Consider the following 26,942-nt stretch of genomic DNA (forward strand, 5'->3'; position numbering starts at 1 on the left):
AGCTCGTACTGAACCATACTCAGAGCACAGGGAACTCAGATATGCATACACATAGGTGCACGCCGCGTTAATTCCTGACGTTTTCTTTGAAGTCGGCTGGGAGTTAATAAGAGGGCTTCCGTAGTTTGGGAAAGTGAAAGAAATGGTTTTGGGAAACCTAGCATGGGAAAATGAGAAGGTATGATGACTGTGCATCATTCAGGGCTCCCTGGTAGTTTCTTGTTCCCTCCTCTTTGTGCACAAGTAAATTTTGCAGAAAATCAAAGAGATAAAAAAAAAACTTTTAAGATTTTATTTTATTTATTTATATATATATTTTTAAAGATTTTATTTATTTATTTGACAGAGAGAGAGACAGGGAGACAGGGAACACAAGCAGGGGGAGTGGGAGAGGGAGAGGCAGGCTTCCCGCTGAGCAGGGAGCCCAACGCGGGGCTCGATTCCAGGCCCCTGGGATCATGACCTGACCTAAGGCAGACACTTAATGACTGGGCCACTCAGGCACCCCTAAGATTTTATTTTTAAGTAATCTCTACACCCAACATGGGGCTCAAACTTACAACTCCAAGATCAAGAGTCCCATGATCTACTGAATGAGTCAGCCAGGCGCCCTAAGTTTGGTCATATTCTTAACCACAGTGCTAAGATAAGAGAAATACTGGTTTTAGTATTTCACAATTTTGTTCAAAACAGGGCAAGCTTCTTTGTAAACACATTAAAGAATGAATATGGTTTCTCAAGAATAAATAATATTTTTGTTATCCACAAGAGTACTCTTCTCTATGGGGATGGATAATTGGAAACTGGACATATAATGAACAACTTTGTGTGTGTGTGTTTATTCTAATAATTTTATGATCAAGACAAAGAATATAAGCTTAGTTCAAATAACTAAATATTTGTAGAATCCTAACTGTGTAGTAAGGTGTAAAATACACAGGGAGAGGAATAAGCTTTTACTGTTTTATATATTTTGACTTTGCTGGTATAAAGTAAGTGCATCAGGAAGAGAAGCAGCTCTTTATTTTGTAGTTGAATTTCTGGGACGTAAAAGCACAGATGTCCTTTCCAACTCCATACACAGTGGACATCTGTTGTTTTTGCCTGGGCAGCACTCATTCTTCCTTCTGCTAATGAGCAGCTCCTTTAGCATTTCAGTCCATGTGGTCCCAGTGGCAATGACCCTGCCTGCTCAAACCCATGCCCTTGAAATTCACAGGTGGGCATATCCCCCAGACCTGGCCAGTCAGAACATCAACAGGCTCCTAGCCACAGGTTCAGATATGGGCAAGTGAGACTCATTTCTTGAGTTCCAAATGGAGCTATTGAGAAAATAGTAGTTTCTTTTCTGTGGGGACATTGGGTGGATAAAATGTAAGTCTGAAATCACTGGTGACCTTTGCTATCATATGAGAAGAGCCTTTGAGAATAAAAAAAGGGAAGAGGGAACCCAGAGACAGAGTTATAATTACAACTGCTAGGACACCTACCTACCATGACAGAAAGAAGACTCACCTTGACTTTCCAGTTAAATGGGCCAAGACATTCCTCTTTTTTGCCCAGGCCAGTTTAGGTAGGATTGTGAGACTTATAACTGAAAGAGCTCTAATATAAATATCTAGGAGCCTTTCACTCACAGCCTGACTTGGCTCTGCAGAAACTGAGGCTGAAAGTCCTAGAAAGCTGGACCTCTTGCTGGCAATTACTGAGAACTGTCTTGACTGAAGAGAAAAAACTTTTCCCTTACTTCACTGTCTCATTTCTGAACCTAATGTAGGTATGTCCCACAATGTCATTATTTTTATAAAGCAGAAGAACAGGGGTGATACTCACTGGTCCACTTCCTGCAGTGAGATTCTGCAAAGCTCCCAAAGATGCTTCCTGAGTGTAGTTTCGGACACTCTTGGCGATCAAGGACAAATACATCCGTATCACGATGGAATGCCATAGCCATTCCACACCCTTCGGGTTGCTCTTTTCTTCTGGCATCGGCGTGTCCTGATATTGCTAACCACGTACACAGTGAAATCCAGAATTAATGCCTTCCAGTGATTTCTAGAATTCCACACCCAAACTAAGGGACCGGAAAAACCATTTAGTCTAGAGAGACTGACAATTTGCCTAATAACAAGCCCCTGATATGGAAATGAAAAAGCAAATATGTATGATTTCCAAGCAGTTAACTTTTAGCTCATAATGTCTATTTCTCCTTAACAACACCCCAACTTTATATTTCATCGTGAGAGAAAACTCGAGAATGAAGCATAGGCTATTCTAGAATAGTTTTCAGGCTGCTGTTAAGCTAAAAGCTAAATTAGTCACAACCACTGTGGAGATAAGAAAAACAGGCCTCTTCCCTCAGTCTTGTGAAGTTGTCTGGGATAACATCAGGATTCTAAATTTACCAGTTGCTCTCCAAGTTCATAAATACGTAGCACGATAGTCTGAGGAACAGGAGGGGTTACATTCTTCCAGTTTTCATGGAACGCCAGTAGGGACAGTATTCCTTCGTATGGATGTACTTTTAGGATACCCAGAGCTAAACATCAGCATTGCTTTTAATGTTACACAGTCCATACACCACTGGCTACGCTGTATTAAGCTTATTTCCTAACTTATAAAGCATACAGCAGTGGGTACAGTGGTTAACGATGCAAATCTGGAGCCAGACGACCTGGGATTGAATTCCACCCCCTCTTATAATTTCCTGGATTTTGGGGGGGGGGGAAATTAGCCATTCTGTACTTCCGTTTCCTCGTCAATAAATGAGGATATTAATAATACACACCTTGTAAGGTTGATGTAAGGATTAAAACAACTTAAAATAGTGCCCGACATACACTAAGTACTCAGAGATACACACATACACACTTTCTCTTTCAAAGTCCTTCCAACATACCTCTTTTATTTTCCTGCTTCGACTGCCAAAACACCCAATACTTTTGTTGTTGTCAGTCTGGATAGTCCGATTTTGAATATAGATACTCTGGGAATATCTATCTGGGAGCTCTGCCTCCAGCTGGTAGGAGAGGTTATGAAGAATGCACACACAGTTCTCTGTGGCCTGAGAAAACAGGAGATGAATACTGATCATAGACATACAGACATCCCTCTGCAGTGTGCTACCACAGGACGTGCTATGCTTTCGGTCTTACACAGTTTAGTGGATGCGGTGGGGTGTGCTTGGACGGTGTCTGGGGGAGCGGAATGAGTGTGGCTAGATCATGAATGGTCATGAGCACAATGCTAAGAAGTAGAGGCTGAATTTCTTAAACCACTGGAGAGCCTTTCTGGTTTACTGTGAAGAGTGTGTTCAGACGATTCTATGTTTTATGATACATAATTTAGTAGCCACATGGAGCTGGAAAACAGAAGAACTGTTTGCAGGACCCGTTAGGAAGCTATTGCATGGTAAGTATGAAAGATGCACAAACCAGGGCAGCAGTCACGGCATGAGGGAGGAGGAGCGTGCCAGCTGGAGGGCGTTCTGAGGTGGCACGCACATGGTTTGCTGCCTGAGGGACACAGGGTGTGAGCGAAGGCAAGCAGGCAGTCAGAGATCATGCAGATTTCTGCTTTCATTTGGTGGGTGGGGATAATTATTAAGAAGGATTATTCAGGGGCGCCTGGGTGGCTCAGGCATTAAGCGTCTGCCTTCGGCTCAGGTCATGACCCCAGGGTCCTGGGATCGAGCCCGACATCGGGCTCCCTGCTCGGTGGGAAGCCTGCTTCTCCCTCTCCCACTCCCCTTGCTTGTGTTCCCTCTCTCGCTGTGTCTCTCTCTCTGTCAAATAAATAAGTAAAATCTTTAAAAAAAAAAAAAAAAGAAGAAGAAGGATTATTCAGAGAAGGAGCAAGTTTGGGAATAAGGGAAGAGATGAACTTAAGTTCATTATTGCACACGGAACTCTTGGGCTCCTTTCAAATACCTACATAGAGTTGTTAAACAGGTAGTTGTAAACTGGGGTCTGGAAAGTAGACAGAAAAATGGGGCTAGGTAGATTTTAATATTTCTAAGCATGGATGGGAAACTTTAAGCTTAGCAAGTGAGTTAATGAATAAAGCTAAACCCAAACAGAATACTTCCAGAATCCTCTGAAGCGTCTTAGTAAGACAAAGTAAGTAATTCAAACAAGAGATATTTAACCCATAAATCACCTTGTCATCTGGCTGGTAGTCTGCGATGGTTCCTCTGACATAATGGACTAGCGAGTCGATCAGTCCGTCACACCTTCTCATCACTTTCCTCCCATCAGGGCCGGCCGAACTCATGTTTCTATCAGGAAAAACAACCAACCGTTAAGATTTAAGCTGTGTATCTAATAGGCCTTCGTTTCAAAGCTTTATTTGATTGATGCTTCTTCCAAGTGTTTGGAAAACTGACAAATTTGTAAAAGAGTGGCAGACAGGTCCTGGGGTCAGTTCATTATCAATTGCCTGATGGTCATCAAATCTGGACACAACCTCTAACTATATTCCTATAACATGTCATCGGGTCAGTAAAAGCTTTCTGTCTACTTCACTTCAAGCACCAAGGGCACAGCATCATTTACTTAATCTGCAATCTGTTTTTGAGAGGGTACATATGAAGCAAACACTTTGCAACTAAAAGAACAAATGGACCATTTGACGTAGCAGTATACTAGATGTCCAAGTGCCAACCTGTTCCGTGTCTTAACTCTATGTAAGTTAAACTGACTTAAATTCTCTGGGCCTCAGTTTCCTCATTTGTAAAGACACGATGTTGGACTCTACTATTTTGGGGTTTTGTAGCTTTCAGTGTAAATAATTATTGACAAATAACAAACCAGATATTCTAAAATGTGATGATTCTATAATTAAAATGGCAGAGAGATGTGACAAGAATGCAAAGTTCCACAGTGTGTAAGACCTAAGTCAAAAGCATGACCTATAAATATCTTTGCACTTAGTCTATTTCTAATTTTGCTAGGGCCATGACACCTTTCTATAAACAGTACCTACATCTACAAGTGGAGGTTGCTTCCTTATAGAGAATTGAAACTTATCAAATCCAGCAAAGTAATTTATTTGGGGATCAAATTTCAAATTCAGAATCTTAATTGCTAAGAAATATTCCTATAAAATTTATCAGACCAGTTTTTTGTTTTTGTTTTTTTTACTGGTAGGTAGAGTATTCAAAGTATATTCAAAAGTTATTGTTTATAACATCTCTGTCAGACTGAACATCAAAAGAACTACAATTCTGAGAACTTTTTGGGTCTTATTTTCTTCATCGTAAAACAATATATTGCATTAAGTGATTTCAAAAAGGCTTTCTGCCCCAAAATACTGCTTTCAATACATACTATATCAGAGAACAAATGTACCCAGCATGGTATCAAGAACTAATGGGAACAAGAAAGGAACACACAGCATTGTACCCTGCTTCCCAAGAAAATCACATCCATAGGATGAACTTGATGATACAAGACTGTTTTTAACCCACAGAAATGTAATTTCATGATTCAACCTAATAGTTGAGATGAGACTAATATATTTAAAGTAAGGATATACAAAAATTTAATGGTTGTTGGACTGATACAATGAATTTTTAATTTTAAGAAAATCCTTTGTGACTTTGGTTTTCATTCGACTATTCCAATTAAAGATTTACCTCAATTTTTACTGTACCTAAAAAACTGACACTTTGTCCATTAAAAAAAGATAATGCATGGGTTTATAAACTAAACTGAACCATTTTTACTATAGCTTTTTTTCTCAAGAAATGATCATTTGAACCAAGATCCTGTATCTATTCTCTGAAGAAGCCTGACAGAAACTGAAAAAGCGTCTTTTCCAGTCATCTTCTTTTACACATGGAGAAACGGAGGTCCAAAGAATTTAAAAGTTACTTTTCCCGGTGACAGCACAGTAGTGGTAAAGTCAGAATAGGAGAGCTGCTCTTTATTCTGTTCTCAGGGGCGGCTCCAGAACAGAGCACACCTCATCAACATTCATTCACTCTGTCATTTGCTTAGCAAATACCAGATGTCCCCCAACTCCAAGACAACGTTATCACATCTTTTAAAGTTTCCCCTTGACCTTTTCAACCTCTGGCTTGGAGAAATGGCAGTAGTTTAAAACTGCTTTGACAAATCAAAAGATTTCTGACCAGCTAAAGCTGCCGCATAGCTTGCAGATGGATGACCTGGCTTTGTTAAACTTCAGGGTGTTTATTTTGGGTGCGAATGGTAATTCACTTTGGTGGGACTGCCAGTTCACATGCACGGACTCTTGTCTCGTAGTTTGGTATTTTCCAGACTCTACTTGCTTAAAATGGGACTTATCAGGGTTTTCTGGCACTCGACACCTTTGTTGACAGAAAGTGTAACCCCACTGCTTCAGTATTTGCTCCTGCATATCAAAAATAGTTCCTACCTTACTTAACTGCCCAGAAATATGAATGATAAGGGTGGATTATTTTATAGCACTACATCCATGAATAGAAGTCACTAGTCAGAAAGGAATTTGTTATTGTACCACTCTGAAAATAAGCAGTAATTATGAAAGTGATATATCTATCTTAAGGGACTAAAACATTTTTTTCAACAGCTAGTACTTATGTTTGTGGAAATCAGAGAATTACCATGGCTAATCTTAGGCAGAATGGAAGCTTTTACAATGTATCTACCAAATCCTGAGAAATATTTATTTATAACTATTTCCTCTATGTAGCCCAAAAGAGGTTTAATATGAAAAATATCCCACAGTTATAAATGAAACAGTATCAAATATCGATATATGGAAACAATTATCTTATTGAAAAGTAAAAAAGAATGAGCATACAAACACACTACTCAATAAAAATTGATTATCAGAGTTACCAATGAATATATTAGAAATGTTTAATTTAGTGTCTATGATTTTAACTCAATTAGATGATGGTTTTACTTCCCCTGGTATAATCTGGCCAAAGGCTGAGTAAATATGTGGGCAACTTCCAGGAAACCAAAATATGTATGCTGTTGTACACTGAAATTTAAAAACCAGATCCTTGGACTGGGGGGTTGGAGGCTGGTGGGAGAAGTGGGGAATATAAACTCTTCCCACAAAGGCAGGATTGTTTTGGAGCTCTTCACCTTCCCTGAGCCAGAATAGGGGGAACACTAGCTTGATCAGTTACTTATGCTTGATATGAGGAAGAATTTTTCTGGAAATAGGACTTGTTAAGCGTGGGGGAAAAAAAACAGAATCTGAACCTCTGCATGTCTCTGAACAAAACTTTACAGATTTAGGAAGATTCAAGTGTTTTATCTAAAAGCAAATCAATGACTGATGACTGTCTCTAGGACCACTTTTCTCACACATTCCTGTGTGTCATAACGAAAAGGAGAAAAGAAAACCAAACACTCAGGACTTTGCTAGAATTGAAAGAAGAATGGTATGTCTTTGTTAGATTAATGACAGGGTGACTAAACCTTAAATTCATAAGGCAAACCAAAGAATGGACAATGTCAAATGATAAAGACAACCGCAACTCAGTGTGTGTGATAGACATTGCAGTAGGCACTTCACAAATACTGTTATCTGTAATTTTCACAAAATTCTCCAAATTGGGGCATGCTAAAATTTCATTTGGAATCCTGACCTGTGACTCTTGTTTAAAATCAGAATTCCCTGCTCCTAGTAGGCTTTTTACTGGCCCGTCCATAAAAAGTTCTGTGTGTGCGGCTGCGTGCAGGCTGTTACAGCTAGTCGGCCAGCACCGACAGGAAGTTTGTCACAACACAGAATGTCCAAAGCTCGGTGTGTGGTGTGTGGTCAGCTAGCGTGGGGAAATGAACACTGTATGTTAACTATACTGGAATTAAAATAAAAAATAATTAAAAAAAAAAAAGACTACAATTACTTACCAGATCTGAGAATGGCAGACAACATAATAATATGGTTAAAGTGAGTCTTTTCAAGACACTTCACCAACAAGTAATTCTAAGAGGCAGAGATTTTTTTTTTTAAATGGGGCGATACCTACTAATAATAGGTGTAGTTTCCTCCTAACACACAGGTTACGTGTGTGTCACATACAAGACCTACTGCCTATGGGGCCAGTCTTCAAGGTCTAGCTAGCATACTGAAAGAGTGATCACCTTGATGGTTTTACAAATATCGTAGGTACATCTTCACATTCACCAACAACTATAGGATTTCTAATATCATGTATCGTAAACTGTGCAATAAGGCCCCAGTCCACTAAGTGCTTGGAGTCCATTCTAAGACCCAACGGGCACTTGATAAAGAGATTGGTGGATAAGGAGGCGTCCTTCTTCCTCTTGTTATTTGAGATTTAGGGCTGGGCTTTTGTTTATCTCTCAGCTGATATATATCAAACAGTTGGGTCTTGTCTGTGAGTAACCCAGAGAAAGCAGCAGAAGCAGCTTGTTATTGCCCAGAACAAAAGGGGAGCCTCATTTGAACTGGCAGAGGGACAAAAACTCTTTGCCAAGAAAAGGGATTGTCTGTTACCCTAAAGTCAACATCAGTTCCTGAAGGTATCTGCAGATATCAGTCAAAGTCAACTGTTTGGTCTGCAAACAGAAGCATCATTGGGAGGTAGAACAAAGCTCTCCCACGTACATGTCTTGTTCCTTCCAGGACAAGGAACATTAACTGAACAAAGATATGTCAGCATCTATTACACATCAAGAAACCAGAAGGCAGAGGAAGAGAAAATCTATCCTTAAAAATCCTTTGGTTTTGCTTTCCTGTATTTTTCAGGTCTTCTAAAAGTATTCTGAATAATCAATGTAGCCAGCAATCATCTGGTTGGTAGGTAACAGTCACTTCCTTCGGATTTAGCTGGCTGTTCAAGGTAGAATGCCAAATTCCATTTCAAATCAATTATAAACAGCGAACTAATTTTTGTAATATGCCTGGGAGCCACTGGAACTTGAATAGACATTCTTGACACCTAAAGGAGATGTCTCAGATGCCAGACAATGATTGATGAAGATGCTTAAGACTTAAGAGTAAAATCATATGATGCTCAGATGGTCTGCACCTCCAATACAGGCACAGATTTTAACCATAGGATAGCAACAAAGTCATCAGCTGCTTTATTCAAATATATCAACCTGCTCATTTTTTTTTATCATGATGAATTACAAAATTTTTAATAGTTCTATGATGATAATCAAGTATTTTTAGAAAAAGATTTTCAGTGATGTAAGATACAGTTAATAATAAACTACTTCCAAATTAAGTTATACACAGATTTTTTTTTAAACATGAGGATGCTAAGAGAGTAAATCTTAAAAGGTCTCACACAAGAAAAAAAATCTTTGTTAACTACGTAAGGTGACAGATGTTAACTAGATTAACTGTGGTGATCATTTCACAATGTCTACAAATATCAAATCATTATGTTGTAATGAAACTAATGTGTCAATTGTACCTCAACAAACAAACATAGGATGCTTTTAAAAATCTCTGACAAAGTCATTCTTGGGAATTTTTGTTCAGGACCCAAGTCACATACTGACTGATACAGAAAGACAAGCAAATACAGTCCTCTTGATATAATAAAAATTATTCTTCTGTTACCTTCATTGATTTTTCTTCCTCCATATTAGTCCTATTCATGTATCCTTAATAATTATCCCAGGGCTGAGCCCAAAGCAGGTAGTCAATATTTATGCGTTGATTGATAAGAGTAAAGAGTTTCTTTCGCAAAGAGATATGTCATATAATTACTGAGAAGTACAACTCCTAATCTGAGTCTATCTGCTAAAGGCATGAATAGGATAGTAGAAAATTTAGTTTGAAGAACTGAGACATTTGCAAGGTTTGTAGTTGTGCTGTTTGACAATTCCAATGCGACCTAAACTCTTAACACTGGGTTCAGGAAGATCAGAGAGGGGTGGGGTGATCAGGTAAGCATAGCTGGATTTGCTTGGTTTGATGTTTGATTTGTTTGCTTTACTAACTTAATTACTGTTGAGAGATTTCAAACAGGTGACCTAAAACCCCTGAGATTTCGCTTATAAACAATCATTTTTTTAAAATCAAGATTTTATATATCCATTTAAATACCACGTACATCTTTTAAATTTACTTGAAGAGAAATTTACAAAATACTTTAATTCATTAAACTAAACATGTGTTTGTATTTTATTAGGGATCAAGAATTCCTGTCCCCGTTGAGGTCCTTCTATCTAGCTGGACTAAAAATCAAATTGACAAGATTAAGAGGAGAAAATCAAATAGCGTATGTACAGAGAGTCCACACAGTCATGGAAATTCTAAAGACAGGCAAAATGAGGTATATATGTTATTCTAAACTAAGGATAGAAGGGTAGGGGTCTGGCACTTCAGAAGAAAGGAATGCAGTTCACAAGGTGAAAAGAAGAGCAAATGTTTGGTAATTAGATGTTTGTCCTGCCATACAGATAGGACACTCAGATAAAATTTATCTCAGCTAATAAACCTTATTCTGGGAAAGACCCCCCAATTTAGAGTTTTCTATGTAGTTAACGAAGGGGCAAAAATTTCTGTTGAGCACACAGGGTCTTGATTGCCTTCAGCTCAAAATAATCTTCATGTCAAAGTGGCCCATCTTAGCGTGGCCTATCCTTGGCCCCCACAATATCTAAAATACACAACATATAAAATGCAATTATGACTGATAGTGTAACACTGCTAGAAATATTGCCAATTCCATTATTTATGGTGTAGGGGGAACAAATTTTGCCACCCCAAGATATGCCTCTTTGACATGTTATTTTAAGCTGGTTATTTTTAAGAAATAGCAAACACAGGAGAAGTTCAGCAAACCAAGTGGAAGTTACCCTTTTGTAAGAGACATTTACATTACTTACATTGCAAGAGACATTTATATTCCCTTACAAAATTGTAAGGGAAATCTCCATTTGTAAGAGTATACCTCTGCTATATCAGGAAGAGAGGAAAGACTAAATCTCTAGAAATTTATCAAAGGAGAAAGCATGGATTTAAAACTGCATAACAGGGGCGCCTGGGTGGCTCAGTCGTTAAGCATCTGGCTTCGGCTCAGGTCATGATCCCAGGGTCCTGGGATTGAGCCCCGCATCGGGCTCCCTGCTCAGCGGGAAGCCTGCTTCTCCCTCGCCCACTCCCCCTGCTTGTGTTCCCTCTCTCGCTGTCTCTCTCTCTCTCTGTCAAAATAAATAAATAAAATCTTTAAAAAAATAAATAAATAAATAAAACTGCATAACAGCCTTATTCTTGTTTACTGTGCTTTGCCTGGTACCCTCCTTTAACTGACTCCCCACCCCCAACATCTTTGTCTTTAGCTGAAGATGATATTTAAGGTGATGGCTTGGAGCGCTTGGGTGGTTCAGTCTGTTAAGCTTCTGCCTTTGGTCACGATCCCGGGTCCTGGGATCCAGCCCTGAGGCAGGCTCCCTGCTCATTGGGGAGCCTGCTTCTCCCTCTCCCTCTGCCCCTCCCTCTGCTTGTGCTTTCTCTCTCTCAAATAAATAAATAAAATCTTAAAAAAAAAAAATAAGGTGATGGCTTTAGTTATTTTGGGGAGTTACTCAGTTTTCCTGGTTTCTCCCATGTTTACAGGAGGTATACACATGTTATTAAGCTTTTGTTAGACTTTCTCCTGCTAATCTAAGTCAATTTGATTATTAAACCAGCCAGAGGAATTCTGAAGGGTAGAGAAAAAATTTTCCTCTCCAACAACAGACTTCATATTACTTATGTTTACATATCAAATGAAGACTTTAAATAATTAACTAAATAACTATGTTTGAAGTTGATGATCCAACTGTCTTTATATTTCTGGAAAAATCACTCTTTAAGTTGAACTATGTGAATACTTCTATTGGGTTTTATTATTGTTTACACTATTTTAATTAACATTCTTCTAGTTTTATATAAATTATTTTCCAGGAATAAAGAACTACATTTAGATTACAGTTTTAAAATGTAGTTCTGGCCTGCTTTGGATCTACAATCTGACAAAAAATTGTTATTTGATACTCAGGGAAATTATTAGACCCTCATTTAATTAAGTATCTTAATTATTGAATTTTTAATTATTTAAATAATCATCTGGCATTATGTTTATGTTAAACCAAATAAATCCTCTTCTGTCATAAGTATTCAGAACAAGGGATGAGCACAAGTAAAGAGAACGAAAATATACAATTAAGGAATGCAGACTCAGGAAACTTCTGAAGTTTGATATCCAGATATGTATAAAAAAATTAGATTTAGTAACATTATATATATATACATATATACATACACACACACACACACACACACACACACACACACATATGTATTGGACAAGATAGAAGTATTTGAATATATTAAAATTTTACATGGAGACACTCTTTTTCCAGAGAGTGGGTATACTGATACTCAAGACCCCCTCTCCCACCCTGTGATATTACTCTTAACCCTGTGGCTAATTAGGAACATGATTAATAGTTACACCTTTTCTCTCTAAAGGTAGTTTGCTTTAATCAGACCATTCAAATCCACTGCAGTTAGATTTATAGTGGTGACAATGGAAGTTTCTTTTAAGACAGTTATAAATTTTAGTACATATGTTATATATTCATCAAAACATTTACTACACCATCACATGTGGGGGAAAAATGAAGTTTAAGTAACTTGCAAGAGAAATGTATTACCAATTGCTTTTCTTCTTTAACTGGCATCTATAGGCACAAAATACAAGAATAAGAAAAATCATCCTAAACAAAGTAGCAAAATTCTAGGGTGGCCTTCAATTATGGCGATAAGATGAAGGTGCCAATTTTATATGCATTTCTCATTATGACTATATTGAATAATGATAGGGGTGAACCAGTAATAGAATGAAGAGCTGAAGATAGAGAGGGACATTCAAACACCTACTCATCCTTCAACAGTTCCTTAAATATGACTCTCCAGTTAACTCTTCCCAACCCTCAGGCAACATCAGTTAGGCAACTCAATGCCTCCGGAACAGTCTTTCATACCTTTTACACTTCTTATCAAATGGATTGTGATTCCCTTCAGGTGCCTGTCTTTCCCACTAAACCTGGAGTTCCTCCAGGGCAAAGGTAGGTCCCATTCCCCTTGGAAATTTCAGAAATTTAAACTGTGCTTTGAATAGAGCAGGCATTCAAGGAACAAATACAGTGTTAGATAAGAGGAAGAGGAAAGACAGACCAAATGGTAAAACCAAGAAAGCTGGACTAGTTTCCTTTTGCAAATTTCTGATAATGGTTCTATAATTGTGAGAGAGTCACTGTCAATTTCTTCAAGAATGAAGAAGGAGACTGCTAACAGAGGCTGCCGAGATGTGTTTGGTCAGAAGTGTCTTCCAGAACTCTGAATCTCACTGCTCTCGGAAAAAGCATATTTTTCCCATTCTCTACTCTGACAGCTTCCACCATTGCCCATGGTCTTATACCTGTCCACCTAAGTCCAACTGGAACTCTGGAGGCACTCTAATTTCTGACCTCTAAGTTGTTTCCATCCCTTCTTCTTTAAGAGAACAAAGACTCAGGGAAGAGAAGGGAAGACAAGGGAAGAAAGGAGGAGGGAGGAAGGAAAGAAAGGGGAAGAAGCCATAAGAACGACATGGAGGAATGGAGAAATAATGATAAATCTTTGGTAGAAATTTCAAACTTCCTCCTAAATGAAACAAGACGAAACCAGAGAGGGAGATAAACCATAAGAGACTCTTAATCTCAGGAAACAAACTGAGGGTTGCTGGAGTGGAGGGGGGACTGGGAGGGATGAGGTGGCTGGGTGATGGACACTGGGGAGCGTATGTACTATGGTGAGCGCTGTGAATTGTGTAAGACTGATGAATCACAGACCTGTACCCCTGAAACAAATAATACATTATATGTTAATAAAAAAATTAAAAAAAAAATTAAAATAAAATAAAAAAAAGAAATTTCAAACTTCCTCCTGATAATAACCATTGGTTTTGTCACATCCAAAGGTTTTCCAAAGGTGTGCCAATCAGTGATGTGGAACATACAGACTTGACAGCCATGTCACATCAATTCCTAAGATGTTACCCATACTAAATAGAAAAGCAGGGGCTCATCACAATGAGTGTGCATGTAGGAGGGGTGTTAAATCAAAGAAGGCAGCTCATGCTTTTTGGTAATTTACAATTCTATGATTGTCACATAAGTCTTTTGGAATCTGAAATATCTTAAAGAGTATCCTACTGATTGCAATAAATTATCAAATACCAAATACTGTTACACTTCTCACCCTAAGTAAATGAAAATAACTTGGAAAAAAAAAAAAGAATGGGGCATTTTAGCATGTTTTCTCCATTCAAAAAAAAAGGAAAATGATGAAGCTTTGTAATACCTTCCAAGAAAACAAAGGAATTGTTTCTTCTTTGAAAAGGGATGTGTATAGAAAAAAATATGCTTATACCCTAATTACCCACATTTTGATGTTAATATTAACTAACAGAAATTCAGTGCCAGTGGTGTGCTGGTAAATTTTTATTTAACTATCAGTTTTCCTTTCTTTTTTTTTTTTTTTAAAGATTTTATTTATTTGTGTGTGAGAGAGAGAGCACAAGCAGGGGGAGCGGCAGGCAGAGGGAGAAGCGGGCTCCCCGCCGAGCAGGGAGTCCTAGGTGGGACTCCATCCCAGGACCCTGGGATCATAACCTGAGCCGAAGGCAGAGCTTAACCGACTGAGCCACCCAGGCGTCCCAACAATCAGTTTTCTAGGGGCAAGGGAGTGGGGAGACCTCTGACTTGTAGCATTTGCCAATTTCTGTGGTGTAAACACTCCCACCGTGGCTGATTTCAACCTACCAAGATGATGTCACTGCCTGTGGAGCTATTAAGAGATGCTGACAATTCCATTTGCTGGCTCTAGCACAAATTGGAGCGTACCATTTTACTTTTCCTCTCCTAACTTGAGTTTTACTACTCATTATTGCTAGCATAATATTGTTTAAGATGTTTTCCTCATTGCAAAATTTGTATCACCTTTCAGTGAGTAACTTCAGTCATTAAAAGTATGTTAATTCCAAAGGGACCTCAAGAAAGCACCAAGGCCCATGCACGGTAAAGCTGCTGCAGACAGATGCTAATCCTGTAGATAAATGATCTGATACCTGACAAATACGCTGTACCTGACAGCATTGGTCCTTTTGAAGGATAAACCCTGCACGTTCTCCTGTGTGAATGTAATCTCACTGTACCAGGTCCAGATGGGGAGAGCCGGGGTCACTGCCGCAAAGCAAGTTCATCAACAAAGCAAACATCTTACCTGCGGAGCAGACCCACTCTACACCATTGCTATATGCAGACCAAGGGAAGTCCCTCTCAAAACTGATCTCAGTGTCAAGTTAGTAAATGAAAAAAGTCACTGGTGTATGCAGTTTTTCTCCAAAGGAGATTGAAAAAATTTAGCTACACTAACCTGAGTCAACCACAGTGCCAAAGATATTGCTCATGTTGCCAATTCATTGTTGGCTCTACACCCACTGGGGGAGAGAATACCTCAAATAAACTTAGAGCAATTAAGATATTTGCTAACATTTGTGACCTTATTATTCAGCAAGATGCACTTTTGTTAGAACCAGTCAACACCTGTCTTAAAATCTGTTTAGAGAAGCTGTGGTCATAAATAAGCAACTATTCAGCAGACACCTCTATTGTTATGGAAATTGAGACCATTTGATCGCAGGTCCCCTACAGGTCTTTTCTTGCATTCTGTGCATATCTTCTAGTGGCTTTTATACTCATTGTGACAACATCCAACCTGACGTTGCCTACAATGCCCTCTCCTTTCCTGGAAATGTCTCCCACTTCATAGGCTTCATCCTTTGTATCTTCTCTGTTTATATGAAATGCAGTACAGAGTTCCATTTGCACAGAACTTCTAAAACAAAAACAATGAGACAATGTGAGGTTGCAAGGCTGTGAAGGGCAGAGGTTTTATCCGTATCAGCACAGTCTGCAGGAGTGTGACAAACATGAATGTATGAATGTACTTGGCTTTGGAGACAGGCTTCCTGGATTTGAACTGCAGCTTCGTCTCTTACTAGCTGCATGACGTTGGAAATATCACTTAATCTCTTTGAACCCCTCAACTATAAAACGGGGAAAGCTTACTTTACAAGGGCTGCTGTAAGAATAAACTGAGAAAATCCTCATCAAGAATTCAGAACAGTTTCTAGAACGTAATACACAATAAATGTCAACTATTATTATTGTGATTTAGATACATAGGTGAAATAAGAACAGATATTTAAGCATATACTATGGCATTCAAATTTTGTAGACGTTTTGCTATATTCTACTTCTAAAAGTAGTTCAAGTCAGTGGTTTGGATTGGCTTTGCAAACACTGTTTAAAATGGTGTCATATTGATGGGAGTATATTCAGCTATTACATCTTCTGGAAAATGTGTGTCAACTAAGGCATTGCTTCACTCAAAACATCCGTCTTTTATTCCTCGTTCATAAGGGGAAGAGGCAGGAAGAGATTTGCAACTAATATTTTTGTCTTTATTATTCACCTTCTCAATACACCTTTCCTGTTAATATTATAATTATTCTTCACACAGAACTTACCATGTTTCTATCCTCCCACACTAGCTAGTCTTGCTTACAGAAGAAAAAAATTAACCTCTTAACACGACCTTCAAGGCCCCCACAATCTGGCCTTAGCCTATGTTTCCAACTTGTTTGATTACTTCCCATCACAAATTTGGTACTCTCGCCAGACTTGATTATTCACCCAGTTCATCATGTATTTTCATTTGCTCACTCCTTCATTTATTTTTTTCATTCAGATACTTTATAATTGCTTACTATATGCCAGAAACTTTGCTAGGTGTCAGGGATTAAAGATAAAAAGAATGCACAGGCTTGTTTGCATTCGTACAGAATGAGCCCAACATGTGAAAGAAGAAGAGCAAGTGGAGAGGAGATACAAATTTAAAAACAGAGTGAGTCCCATGGATGCTGAGTTTCTGCCGGAGTCCCTGAGGTCATGGTTCCTGGTGCACTTCCTTCACTTCCACAAGTGACCGTCAACATCTCACCCACACGAGCCAATGAATCCCTACTTGGCTTTAGCAAGTTTGAGTTGAGTAATTCATTTTGAGTTGAAAGAGTCCCTACTGATACTTTAAGAACTCTGATGTAACACGGTCAGGCAATGGGAGCTACAGAGAAATTCTGAGATGCAAAATGTTTTTAAATAGATTAAAATGTATTATTAGATCAAAAGTGTAATAAAAAAGCGGTTCTAGTGAACTGTACAGAAGACGGATTCAAAGAGACTATTTAGGCACCTCTTCTGCTATTCAAGGATTGAGTGCCTAGTCCTTAGAGAATTTCTGACTATTGAAATAATCCACCGAGGCCTAGTTCATTTGGCACCTCTTCTATAGCGTCTTTCTGATCCCACTCTGCTGGCATGAATGGTCCTTTGTTCTGCATTCCTGCAGCACTTACTTCCCTTGTACCTCTGACACCATGGGTCTCCTAATTCAGCTGCATCAGAATCACCTGGAGGGCTTGTTAAAACTAGACTGCTAGGCCCCACCCTGAGAGTTTCTGATTCAGAAGGTCTGGGGTGGGACCTGAGGATTTTAACAGGTTCCAGGTGATACAGATGCTAATGCTCCAGGAGCTACTGCTCTAACATATTTCACTGCAAGCTGTGTTCTCTTTCCTTTACTCATCTGCATCCCCCGTTAGGTTAACGGTTCCCTAAGGATTCTCTTATTCATTTTTGTGAAACTCCCAGGAGCTAACATAAAAGCTTACACAAAACTGGTATTTGATATGATGTGTGATTAACAATGGAGAGAAGATAAACATTTTACCATAATAAATTCTCTTAGTTACAATCTAGATTCCCTCAAAAAATGAACTGTAACTAGAGAAAATATCAAAAGGCAGAATATATTCTGACGTCTCATGGGCTGCCTAATTTTGATTACTTTTTTTTTTTTTTGAGAGAGAGAGAGAGTGTGCGCATGCAGAGCCTGATGCTGGGCTCAATCTCACTACCCTGAGATCAATATGCGAGCTGAAATCAAGACTTGGATACTTAACTGACTGAGCCACCCAGGCAGCCCCTGATTATATCTTCCATTTGATTTCTTTTAATCCTTGCACATAAAGCACAATGATTATTTTCAAATATAAGAAAGCTTGAGATGCATGATCTTAGAGATAACTAGCACTTTTCTTCCTCCTGCCATGTATTTCTATTTCCTCTTGATTTAGCTGGCATCTGACAGCCCAAGGGAGAAAACCTTTAAAGCATTTTTTCATCCCACTATTTAGAAATGCTGATCAAACTAACGTCCTTTGTAGCTGTTCTTATGGCAAAACTTTCTGTCCCTTTAGGCTTTGTTGCCTTACAGCTATTTAAAAACATCTAGAAATAAATTTAACTAAGTAGGCAAAAGACCTGTATACAACAACAACATGACACCGATGAAACAAACTGAAGACATAAATAAAGGGAAAGATATACCATACTCATGGATTGGAAGAATTAATACAGTTAAAATGTCCAAGGCAATCTATAGAGTCACTGCAATCCCTATTAAATTTCTAATGGCAGTTTTCACAGAAATAGAACAAACAGTTCTACAATTTGTATGGAATCACAAAAGACCCCAAATAAAGAAAGCAATCTTGAGAAAGAAGAGCAAAGCTGGAGGCATCACACTCCGCTTTCAAACTATATCACAAAGCTATAGTAATCAAAACAGCATGTGGACACACAGATCATTGCAACAGAATAAAGAGCCCAGAAACAAACTTGAGCATATATGGTCAATTAATTTGCAACAAAGAAGTCAAGAATACTTGGGGAAAGTGGGGAAAGGAGAAAGGAAAGTCTCTTTAATAATGGTGCTGGGAAAACTATACAGCCACATGCAAAAGAATGAAACTAGACCACTATCTCACACCATGCACAAAAATTAACTCAAAATGGATTAAAGATGAATATAAGACCTGAAATCATAAAACTGCTAGAAGAAAGCATAGGCAGTAAGCTTCTTTTTTTTTTTAATTTTTTTTTTAAAGATTTTTATTTATTCATTTGACAGAGATAGATACAGCGAGAGAGGGAACACAAGCAGGGGGAGTGGGAGAGGGAGAAGCAGGCTTCCCTGAGCAGGGAGCCCGATGCGGGGCTCGATCCCAGGACCCTGGGATCATGACCTGAGCTGAAGGCAGACACCTAATGACTGAGCCACCCAGGTGCCCCTAGGCAGTAAGTTTCTTGACATCAATCTTGGTGATTATTTTTTGGATCTGACACCAAAAGAAAAGGTAACAAGAGCAAAAATAATCAAGTGGGATGATATCAAACTAAAAAAGCTTCTGCACAGCAAAGAAAACCATCAACAAAATGAAAAGTCCATCTGTGGAATGGGAGAAAATACCTGCAAATCATGTATCTGATAAGGGGTTAATATCCAAAATATATGAAAAACATACAATTCAATAGTAAACACAATCTGATTTAAAAATAAGCAGAAGATCTGAATAGACATTTTTCTAAAGAAGATACAGAGATGGCCAACAGGCACATGAAAAAATGCTCAACATCACTAATCACCAGGGAAATGAAAATCAAAACCACAAGGAGATATCACTTCACACCTGGTAGAATGGCTATCCTCAAAAAAAAACAAGAAATAACAAAAGTGTTGGTGAGGATATGGAGAAAAGGCAAACCTTGTGCAATGCTTGTGGGAATGTTAAGTTGACACAACCACTATGGAAAACATTACAGAGGTTCCTCAAAAAATTAAACATAGAACTACCATATGATCCAGCAATTCCACTTCTGGATATTTATCCAAAGAAAACAAAAACACTAACTTTGAAAAGATATATGCACCCTCATGTTCATTGAAGCATTATTCATAATAGCCAAGAAATGGAAACAAGCTAAGTGTCTACAGATAAGTGAATGGATAAAATCTGGTATATATATGTAGACTATTATTCAGCAACAACAAAGAATGAAATATTGCCACTGGCAACATCATGGATGGACCTTGGGGGCATTACGCTAAGTGAAATAAATCAGACAAAGAAAGACAAATACTGTATGATCTCACTTATAAATGGAATCTAAAAGAAACAAAACAAAACAAAAATAAAAACCAAGGTCGTAGGGGTGCCTGGCTGGCTCAGTCAATAGAGCATGTGACTTTTGATCTTGGGGTTATGAGTTTGAGCCCCATGTTGGGTACAGAGATTACTTAAATCAACAACAACAACAAAAACAAGCTCATAGGTAACAGAGAACAGACTGGTGGGATTGTCAGAGGCAGGAGGGGTGGGCAAAATGGGTGAAAGTGGTCAGAAGGTACAAATTTCTAGTCATAAAATAAGTAAGTCCAAAGAAACCATAATGGAAATAAATTTTTCATATGCCATAAACAAACAAGCAAACAAGTTAGTCAGTCCTGGTGAGGTAATGTACAGCATGGCAACTATAGTTAATGATACTGTATTACATATTTAAAAGTTGCTAAGAGAGAAAAGTCTTAAAAGTACCCATCACAAGAAAAAAGAAACTCTGTAACTATGCGTAGCGATGAATGTCATCTCGACTTACTGTGGTGACTGTTTGCAATATACCCAAATATCGAATCATTATGTTGTACATCTGAAACTAATATAATGTATAAGATAAAAGAATAAAAACCCTAGGTTTAAAATTATTTTTTAACCATGTCAGTAAATTAGATTTTTGTGAATTAAAAAATAGCATGGAGCGTACCTTAAACCCTGAGAGACAGGAAAGGCCAGTCTGCATGGGATTCTGGGCATTCAGATCAGCTCTCTGTTTTCTTTATTGGAAATGACATCCTCTCTTTTGTGAGCTAATGTGGGTAGGTGATAAAATCAAATATGCCTAGAAACAATATTCTGTTCTTACTTTACCTTTCTCATTGTCTCTACACGCCCCATTGGTAAAACAGGTAATGACACACTTCTTGTGCTTCTTGTATTTAGACTGATCTTTATAATTCTTACTGCATCTCCAGGTAATGGAGTAGAGTTTTAGAAACCTGGATGCAGTATGTAAGGTATACAGAGAAAAGATCTGTAGAGTGGCATTACCTTAAACATCCTGTGACGTTGTAAAATATATCAAAATCCAGCAAACCGTTAGCTTTAGGGTAATCTCCTTCTGGCCACCCCGAGAAGGGAATGATGATATTCTCAGTCAGGATAAGCAAGGCTTCTGTTATCATGAGATTCTTGAGTTTGTCATTAGATGACAAATTCCACAGCAAACCTAGAAAAGCAAAGAGTACTATCAAAACAGTGCAGGGATGGGTCAAATGACTGCTGAAAAGATGAATTAGGGCCAGCATCCCCCCAGGCTGTGGCTAGCTGTTTGGAAAAAAGGGGGAGGGAGAGAGCCCCTTTCCCAACCGAAAGAATCGGTTTAGAGTTTGTTAGATGGCAATGAAGCCGATCCATAATGAGAGAGAGAGAGAGATTGTGATATAAAATTATGCCGGTTTAAATCAATCAGGAATGTGAATGAAAGTTAGAAATCCTTTAACATTTATGTTGTTTCTCTTAAAAGATCCTACCATTAAGCTGACCTCACTGAGATAATAAATTCTGGTCTCATTAACATGGAGGCTGGAAACGATCCTATTTTATTAAAGACTTCAATGTTTTTATTTTATTTTTTTAAAAAATATTTTACTTTTTTTTTTTTAGTAATCTCTATACCCAACATGGGGCTTGAACTCACAACCATGAGATCAAGACTTCCACGCTCTACCGACTGAGCCAGCCAGGCACCCAAGTGTTTCTTCTGTAGAAGCAGGAGAGAATATCTCCCTCTGCCTCCCGCTCCCCACTACCTGCAGCTTCCACCTGATATTTGCCTCCCAGTGAGAGCAGAAGGGCCCACAGAAAGCCTTTGCCTGTACGCACGCCTGTCACCAGTAGGCTGATCAACATCACTAATTAATACTTATTAAATCCTATCCAATGATAGACTTTCTGTCCTCCTGGAATTTATGCTAGCTCCCTCACGTATTTCCTATATTACAGTTCGGCAGTGAAGGAGATACAAGAGTATTTGATCTATCTGCCGACGTGTATGGCCTAAAGCATTGGCCTAAGGCTGGTACCACTGTCTTCATTCAACTTTCCCTTTCCTCTTGAAACATCTCCACCTGACCCGCCATTAAAGAGAAAGGCTATATAAGCCAACTCAGAAATAAATTAAGAGAACAGCATACTGTACTTTCCAGGGCCTTTGTGAGACAGAGCCTGAAGCTGGGTATCTCAGAGAGAATACAAAGTGGCACCATACATTTAGGATTTGTTTTTCTTACAGATTTGGCATTCAAATACTTTCGATTCAGTGGAAGGACTATGCACCTCTCGCTGGCTATTCCAGTGACTCCCAGCAGGTGTCAAGTTGCCTTAGCTTCCTTCATCCCTCAGTGAATGACTCTAACTCACTAGCATCCAGGAAGGCAGAAAGAGAGAAGGGGCGGAAAGAGAAGGGAATCTTCATTTTCTTCCCTATTCATTCCCCTACCACCCAATCGGTAATTCTTACTTTTAAAACGTACTGCTTTGTCTGCATAAAAGAAAGCAGCAGCACAGGTATAAAGGACAGCCTACCTTGTGAAAAAAGCAAAGGTGCTTTTTTTTTTGGCTGAATTATGTGGTGATATCATCAGCCCTGATTTGATGACTGAAATAATCGTCCGTGCAGTTAAAGCTTGCTAATTATTTGACCATACTAATACTTGGCCCACCATTTAGAACACTTGAGGCCAAACACAGTCTTTTTTTTTTTTTTTTTTAAGATTTTATTTTTATTTATTCATGAGAGACAGAGAGAGAGAGAGACAGAGGGAGAAGCAGACTTCCCGCGGAGCAGGGAGCCTGATGAGGGACTCGATCCCAGGACTCTGGGATCATGACCTGAGCCGAAGGCAGACGCTTAACCATCTGAGCCACCCAGGCGCCCCATGGCCAAACACAGTCTTGACCTTCATCAGTTCACTTTGGCTGTGTACCAGTACGTAATTTCTGAAACAATAACCAAATTCCCACTGCAGCCTACACTGAGCTTCCGTCAGATAGAGAGACACTGGGTCTAGTGTCTTGTGAGGACCAGCATTCTGGCTCAGTCTTCTCCTGATCCAACTCGCACTGGGGATTACTCAGGAGCAGTGTCCCTCAGCCACAGGTTTTGTAACACAATGACTTCATTCCTCCCACTTCATCTTGAGGGGCGCTGGACAGGGGGAGTGACAGAATAAAACTCCAAAGGTGGTTGAAAACAATTTAGAGGCAGGTCTGAGGTTGAGTGGTCTGGTTACTAAGCTACTAAAGGAAGTTAAAAAGAAGAGAGAAAAGGAAAAAAAAAAGCTTCCTGTTTTAAACAAACAAACAAATTAACAGTCTCTGCTTGCCAGAGGCTTAAAAATGTAAAGTATAATGACATTTCCTCTTTTTAAAAAGGACCACACAGGGCACTCAAAGGAAAAGTATACCTTACAATAAAAACCAGAAGAGGATTAATTTTAAACAAAGGGAGTGGAATTTTCCTTCAACAGTTGGATGTCCTTCATAGCTTGGCATGCAGTATTACTTCCATAAAAGAATCTGGCTTGGGAGTGTCAGTATAATTTTTGAATTTTTAATGTAGGATATTGTATAGAAATGTCATGCCTGCCAAATTTGTGTATGGCATGAAGCTAGGAAGGAGCTTAAGTGTTCACTAGAGATTTGGGATTATACATACTTAGACACTCCCCCTACGTGTACACACAAAATCAATAAAGGACCAATTGCAAATTGGGAAAATATGTATGACAATACGAGGTTAATATCCTCAATATATAGAGTTCTTATAAATCACTAAAGATTCAATTGCTAGAAAAATTAACCCAATCTAAAAAATGTTAGAATCTAATACACATAGGAATGCATTTTCTCTAGTAATGAAAGAAATGCAGGTTTAATAGCTAGATATCATTTTTTGTGACTATAAGAAGGCAAAACCAGAACTAATGAGTGGAAATTCTAGGGAAAAAGATTCTGGCTCACTGAAAATACAAACTTCTAAGAGAGCTTTGAAGACAACAGAAGACCTGCTTGTAAGATCCAGCTTTATCACTGGAGCTGATAAAAAATGAGCTCATCCTTTATGAAAACATTGACAAGGAGTTTTTTTTACCCCCAAGCTAGAGTGGTCCACTAGCCTAGCAGTTTCCAAATGAACCTAGTGGCATATCTGAATCACATATTTCTGGGCCACATCCCAAATTTACTAGCCAGAATCTCAGGATGGCTCTTAGGAATCTGCATTTTATAAAAATGATTTCCATGGCACCTGGCTGGCTCAGTCGGTAGAGTGCATGACTCTTGATCCCAGGGTCATGAGTTTGAGCCCCACGCTGGGTGTATAGATTACTTAAAAAAATGATTCCCATTTCTGGCATTGAGAAACGAATGGGCCAGATGACCCTTGATAGAAGTTCCTTTCGATGACTTGATTCTAGATGCCCTGAGCTAGTATTAGTGTTTAGGTTTTCATTGGTCTCACCTTTAACTTCTAGTTAATTTATTCATAGTGCCTAGATCTCTATTATAGTTCTTCGTGGCAGCCGATAAGCCTGTCATTTTCTTTCACTAAGTTCTCATTTGAGCCAAAAAGAAAGAGAAATGGATTCTGGTAAGGGATATACTTTGAATAATTAGCACTTGTAACAGAGATAATAATAACTGCATTATCCAGAAATTTATTGCCAACTGTGATATTTGCAAAAAATAGCTAACTATAGTAAAGGGATCTTATAAAATATTAAAATCCATGTTTTATTAATATTGCCCTTTAGGACTAGAAATATAGTTATTTAACAAAGTCTGCATGATACTTTGGTAGCAAAAACTGCAAGTATTATGACTAAATAAATCCCTATTATCAGTACAGAAGGAGAAGGAGGAACAGGAGAACTGGTGTGTTTTAACCTCGTTTTGCAAAGTGATCACAGAACAGGAGGATTTTTTTTTTTTTTTTTAATAATTTCCCTTGCATGGATCTACTCCTCTCACCTAAGTTTTGTAAATCTCGCCTGAAATACCACACTATTGCAAAGGCCATTTAGTCTGAGTTATATATGAACCCAAGGTAACCTGTTGCACATTACAAATCAAGAAAAAAATAGAATTATTTTTAAAAGGTGCATAATGAATATTTTACAGTAAAATGTTTCTGCTATTAAAATACAGCAATCCAATTAAATATTCCCATTAAACATGCAGAGGTGAATACGCATTTTCGACAAATTCCATCAACAATCATCCTGACCCTTCCTTATGTGACATGCAGGACAAGAATCTCCTGCTTCATTCTTGCCAAGGCAGAGCCCTACTCGCTCCTCAAAGCCCTCATTACTCAGTGACCCTGAAGATGAACCTCTGAGATCAGTATGTACTGTTCTCATTTCAATTAAAGTACACTACCACGCTTACTTGGTAAGGGAGGGGAACAACCTTGTAGAGGGAAAGTCTTTGATCCTGAAGTCTTTTCACCTGAAAAGGAAAGAGCTTCCCTCCTCATCTGGTACTGAAAACGCCAGGAGGGTCAGTGAACAAAGCTCTGGTGCTTCTTTTATGCATATATAGAAATCAGATGGTTAATGGTTTTATATCTTGGCCAGAAAAATCAGGGTCTTATCTGAAAACATACTTGATTCTCTTATTTGTGTGTAATCTAGATATTCCCAGGTCACAAACCTCTTTTTTTAACAAAGATTTTATTTATTTATTTTTTAAAAAATGTATTTATTTGAGAGAGAGAGAGCACGAGAGAGATCAAGCATGAGTGAGGGGGAGGGGCAGAGGAAGAAGCACACTCCCCACTGAGGAGAGAGCTGGGTCTCAGGACCCTGAGGATCATGACCTGAGCTGGAGGGAGACGCTTAACCAACTGAGCCACCCAGGTGCCCCAAAGATTTTATTTATTTGAGAGAGTGTCAGTGGGAGGAAGAGGGAGAGAGAATCTGAGGCAGACTCCATGGTAAGCACAGAGCTTGACGCGGAGCTCGATCCCAGGAACTGAGATCATGACCTTGAGTGCAACCAAGAGTCAGACACTTAACTGACTGAGCCACCCAGGTGCCTCCACAAGTCTCTTTTACATATTCAATCAGACAGCCACAGTTGTTGAGAAACTTGGAGGCATAGCACTGTTGTTATTGCAATAAACATACAGGCATGAAATAAGTGGCATCCTAATATTAAAGGGTGCAAAAGTAGTTCATTAGAAGCCTGTTCTTTCAAAACTCCGCTGGGGGGATGGCGGGAGACAGGGAGTAAAGTATGAGAGGATCGCATCTGAAAATGCTTCAGAGGAAGAGATGACTTTTGAAGGATGAGAGGGTTCACCAGGTGGTCAAGGTGTGGAAAAGGATGCTATCTAGTCCAAGAAACAGCAGAGACAAAGATACCAAGATGTGGAACAGACCAGCTAATCCTCTGGGATTTCAGAACCTGGGCTGGGAGGGTATGAGAGGAGACACTGGGGCCCATGGTCACCAGGCTCACATCATATCTTAGGGGTAATGGGGAGCCCAATGGGGCAGTATTTTCATATTAGAAAGAAATCACTAGGTGCAGAGTGATGGATCGAGTGGGAATGCACAATACTGAATCAGAGGATGGGTAAGAAGCAAATGCAGTAGTAGACCAGAGGCGTGAAGAGGACCAAAGCACGTCAGTGTTAAGTGGAAAGAGAGGAAGGTTCAGAGAGGAGTGAAGGAGCTCTCTGATCTGAGATTCTTAAAGACAAGCCCTTTCCCAAAGAAGTGTAAAAATGAGTCACCCTCTGCCCCCAAAGCAGTAGGTGTGAGCCACTTTCATAGAGCAAAACATCTAGATAAAGCTAGGTTCGAATCTGGGCCTTGTG

General features: G+C 38.9%; 1 protein-coding gene across 1 annotated transcript in view; it reads right to left on the minus strand.

Moving 5' to 3' along the window:
- Window positions 1-26,942, minus strand: part of PKP2 (plakophilin 2) — a 93,348-nt gene that overhangs the window by 19,756 nt on the left and 46,650 nt on the right. The window contains exons 6-9 of the mRNA XM_032432828.1: window positions 21,107-21,284; window positions 4,159-4,276; window positions 2,900-3,064; window positions 1,834-2,007 (exon numbers count right to left, since the gene is read on the minus strand). Coding sequence (XP_032288719.1) covers window positions 1,834-2,007; window positions 2,900-3,064; window positions 4,159-4,276; window positions 21,107-21,284 — 635 coding nt within the window. The remainder of the gene's footprint in view (window positions 1-1,833; window positions 2,008-2,899; window positions 3,065-4,158; window positions 4,277-21,106; window positions 21,285-26,942) is intronic.

This window comes from Phoca vitulina, unplaced genomic scaffold (genome assembly GCF_004348235.1).
Source record: "Phoca vitulina isolate PV1807 unplaced genomic scaffold, GSC_HSeal_1.0 scaffold49, whole genome shotgun sequence".
Taxonomy (NCBI): Eukaryota; Metazoa; Chordata; class Mammalia; order Carnivora; family Phocidae; genus Phoca; species Phoca vitulina.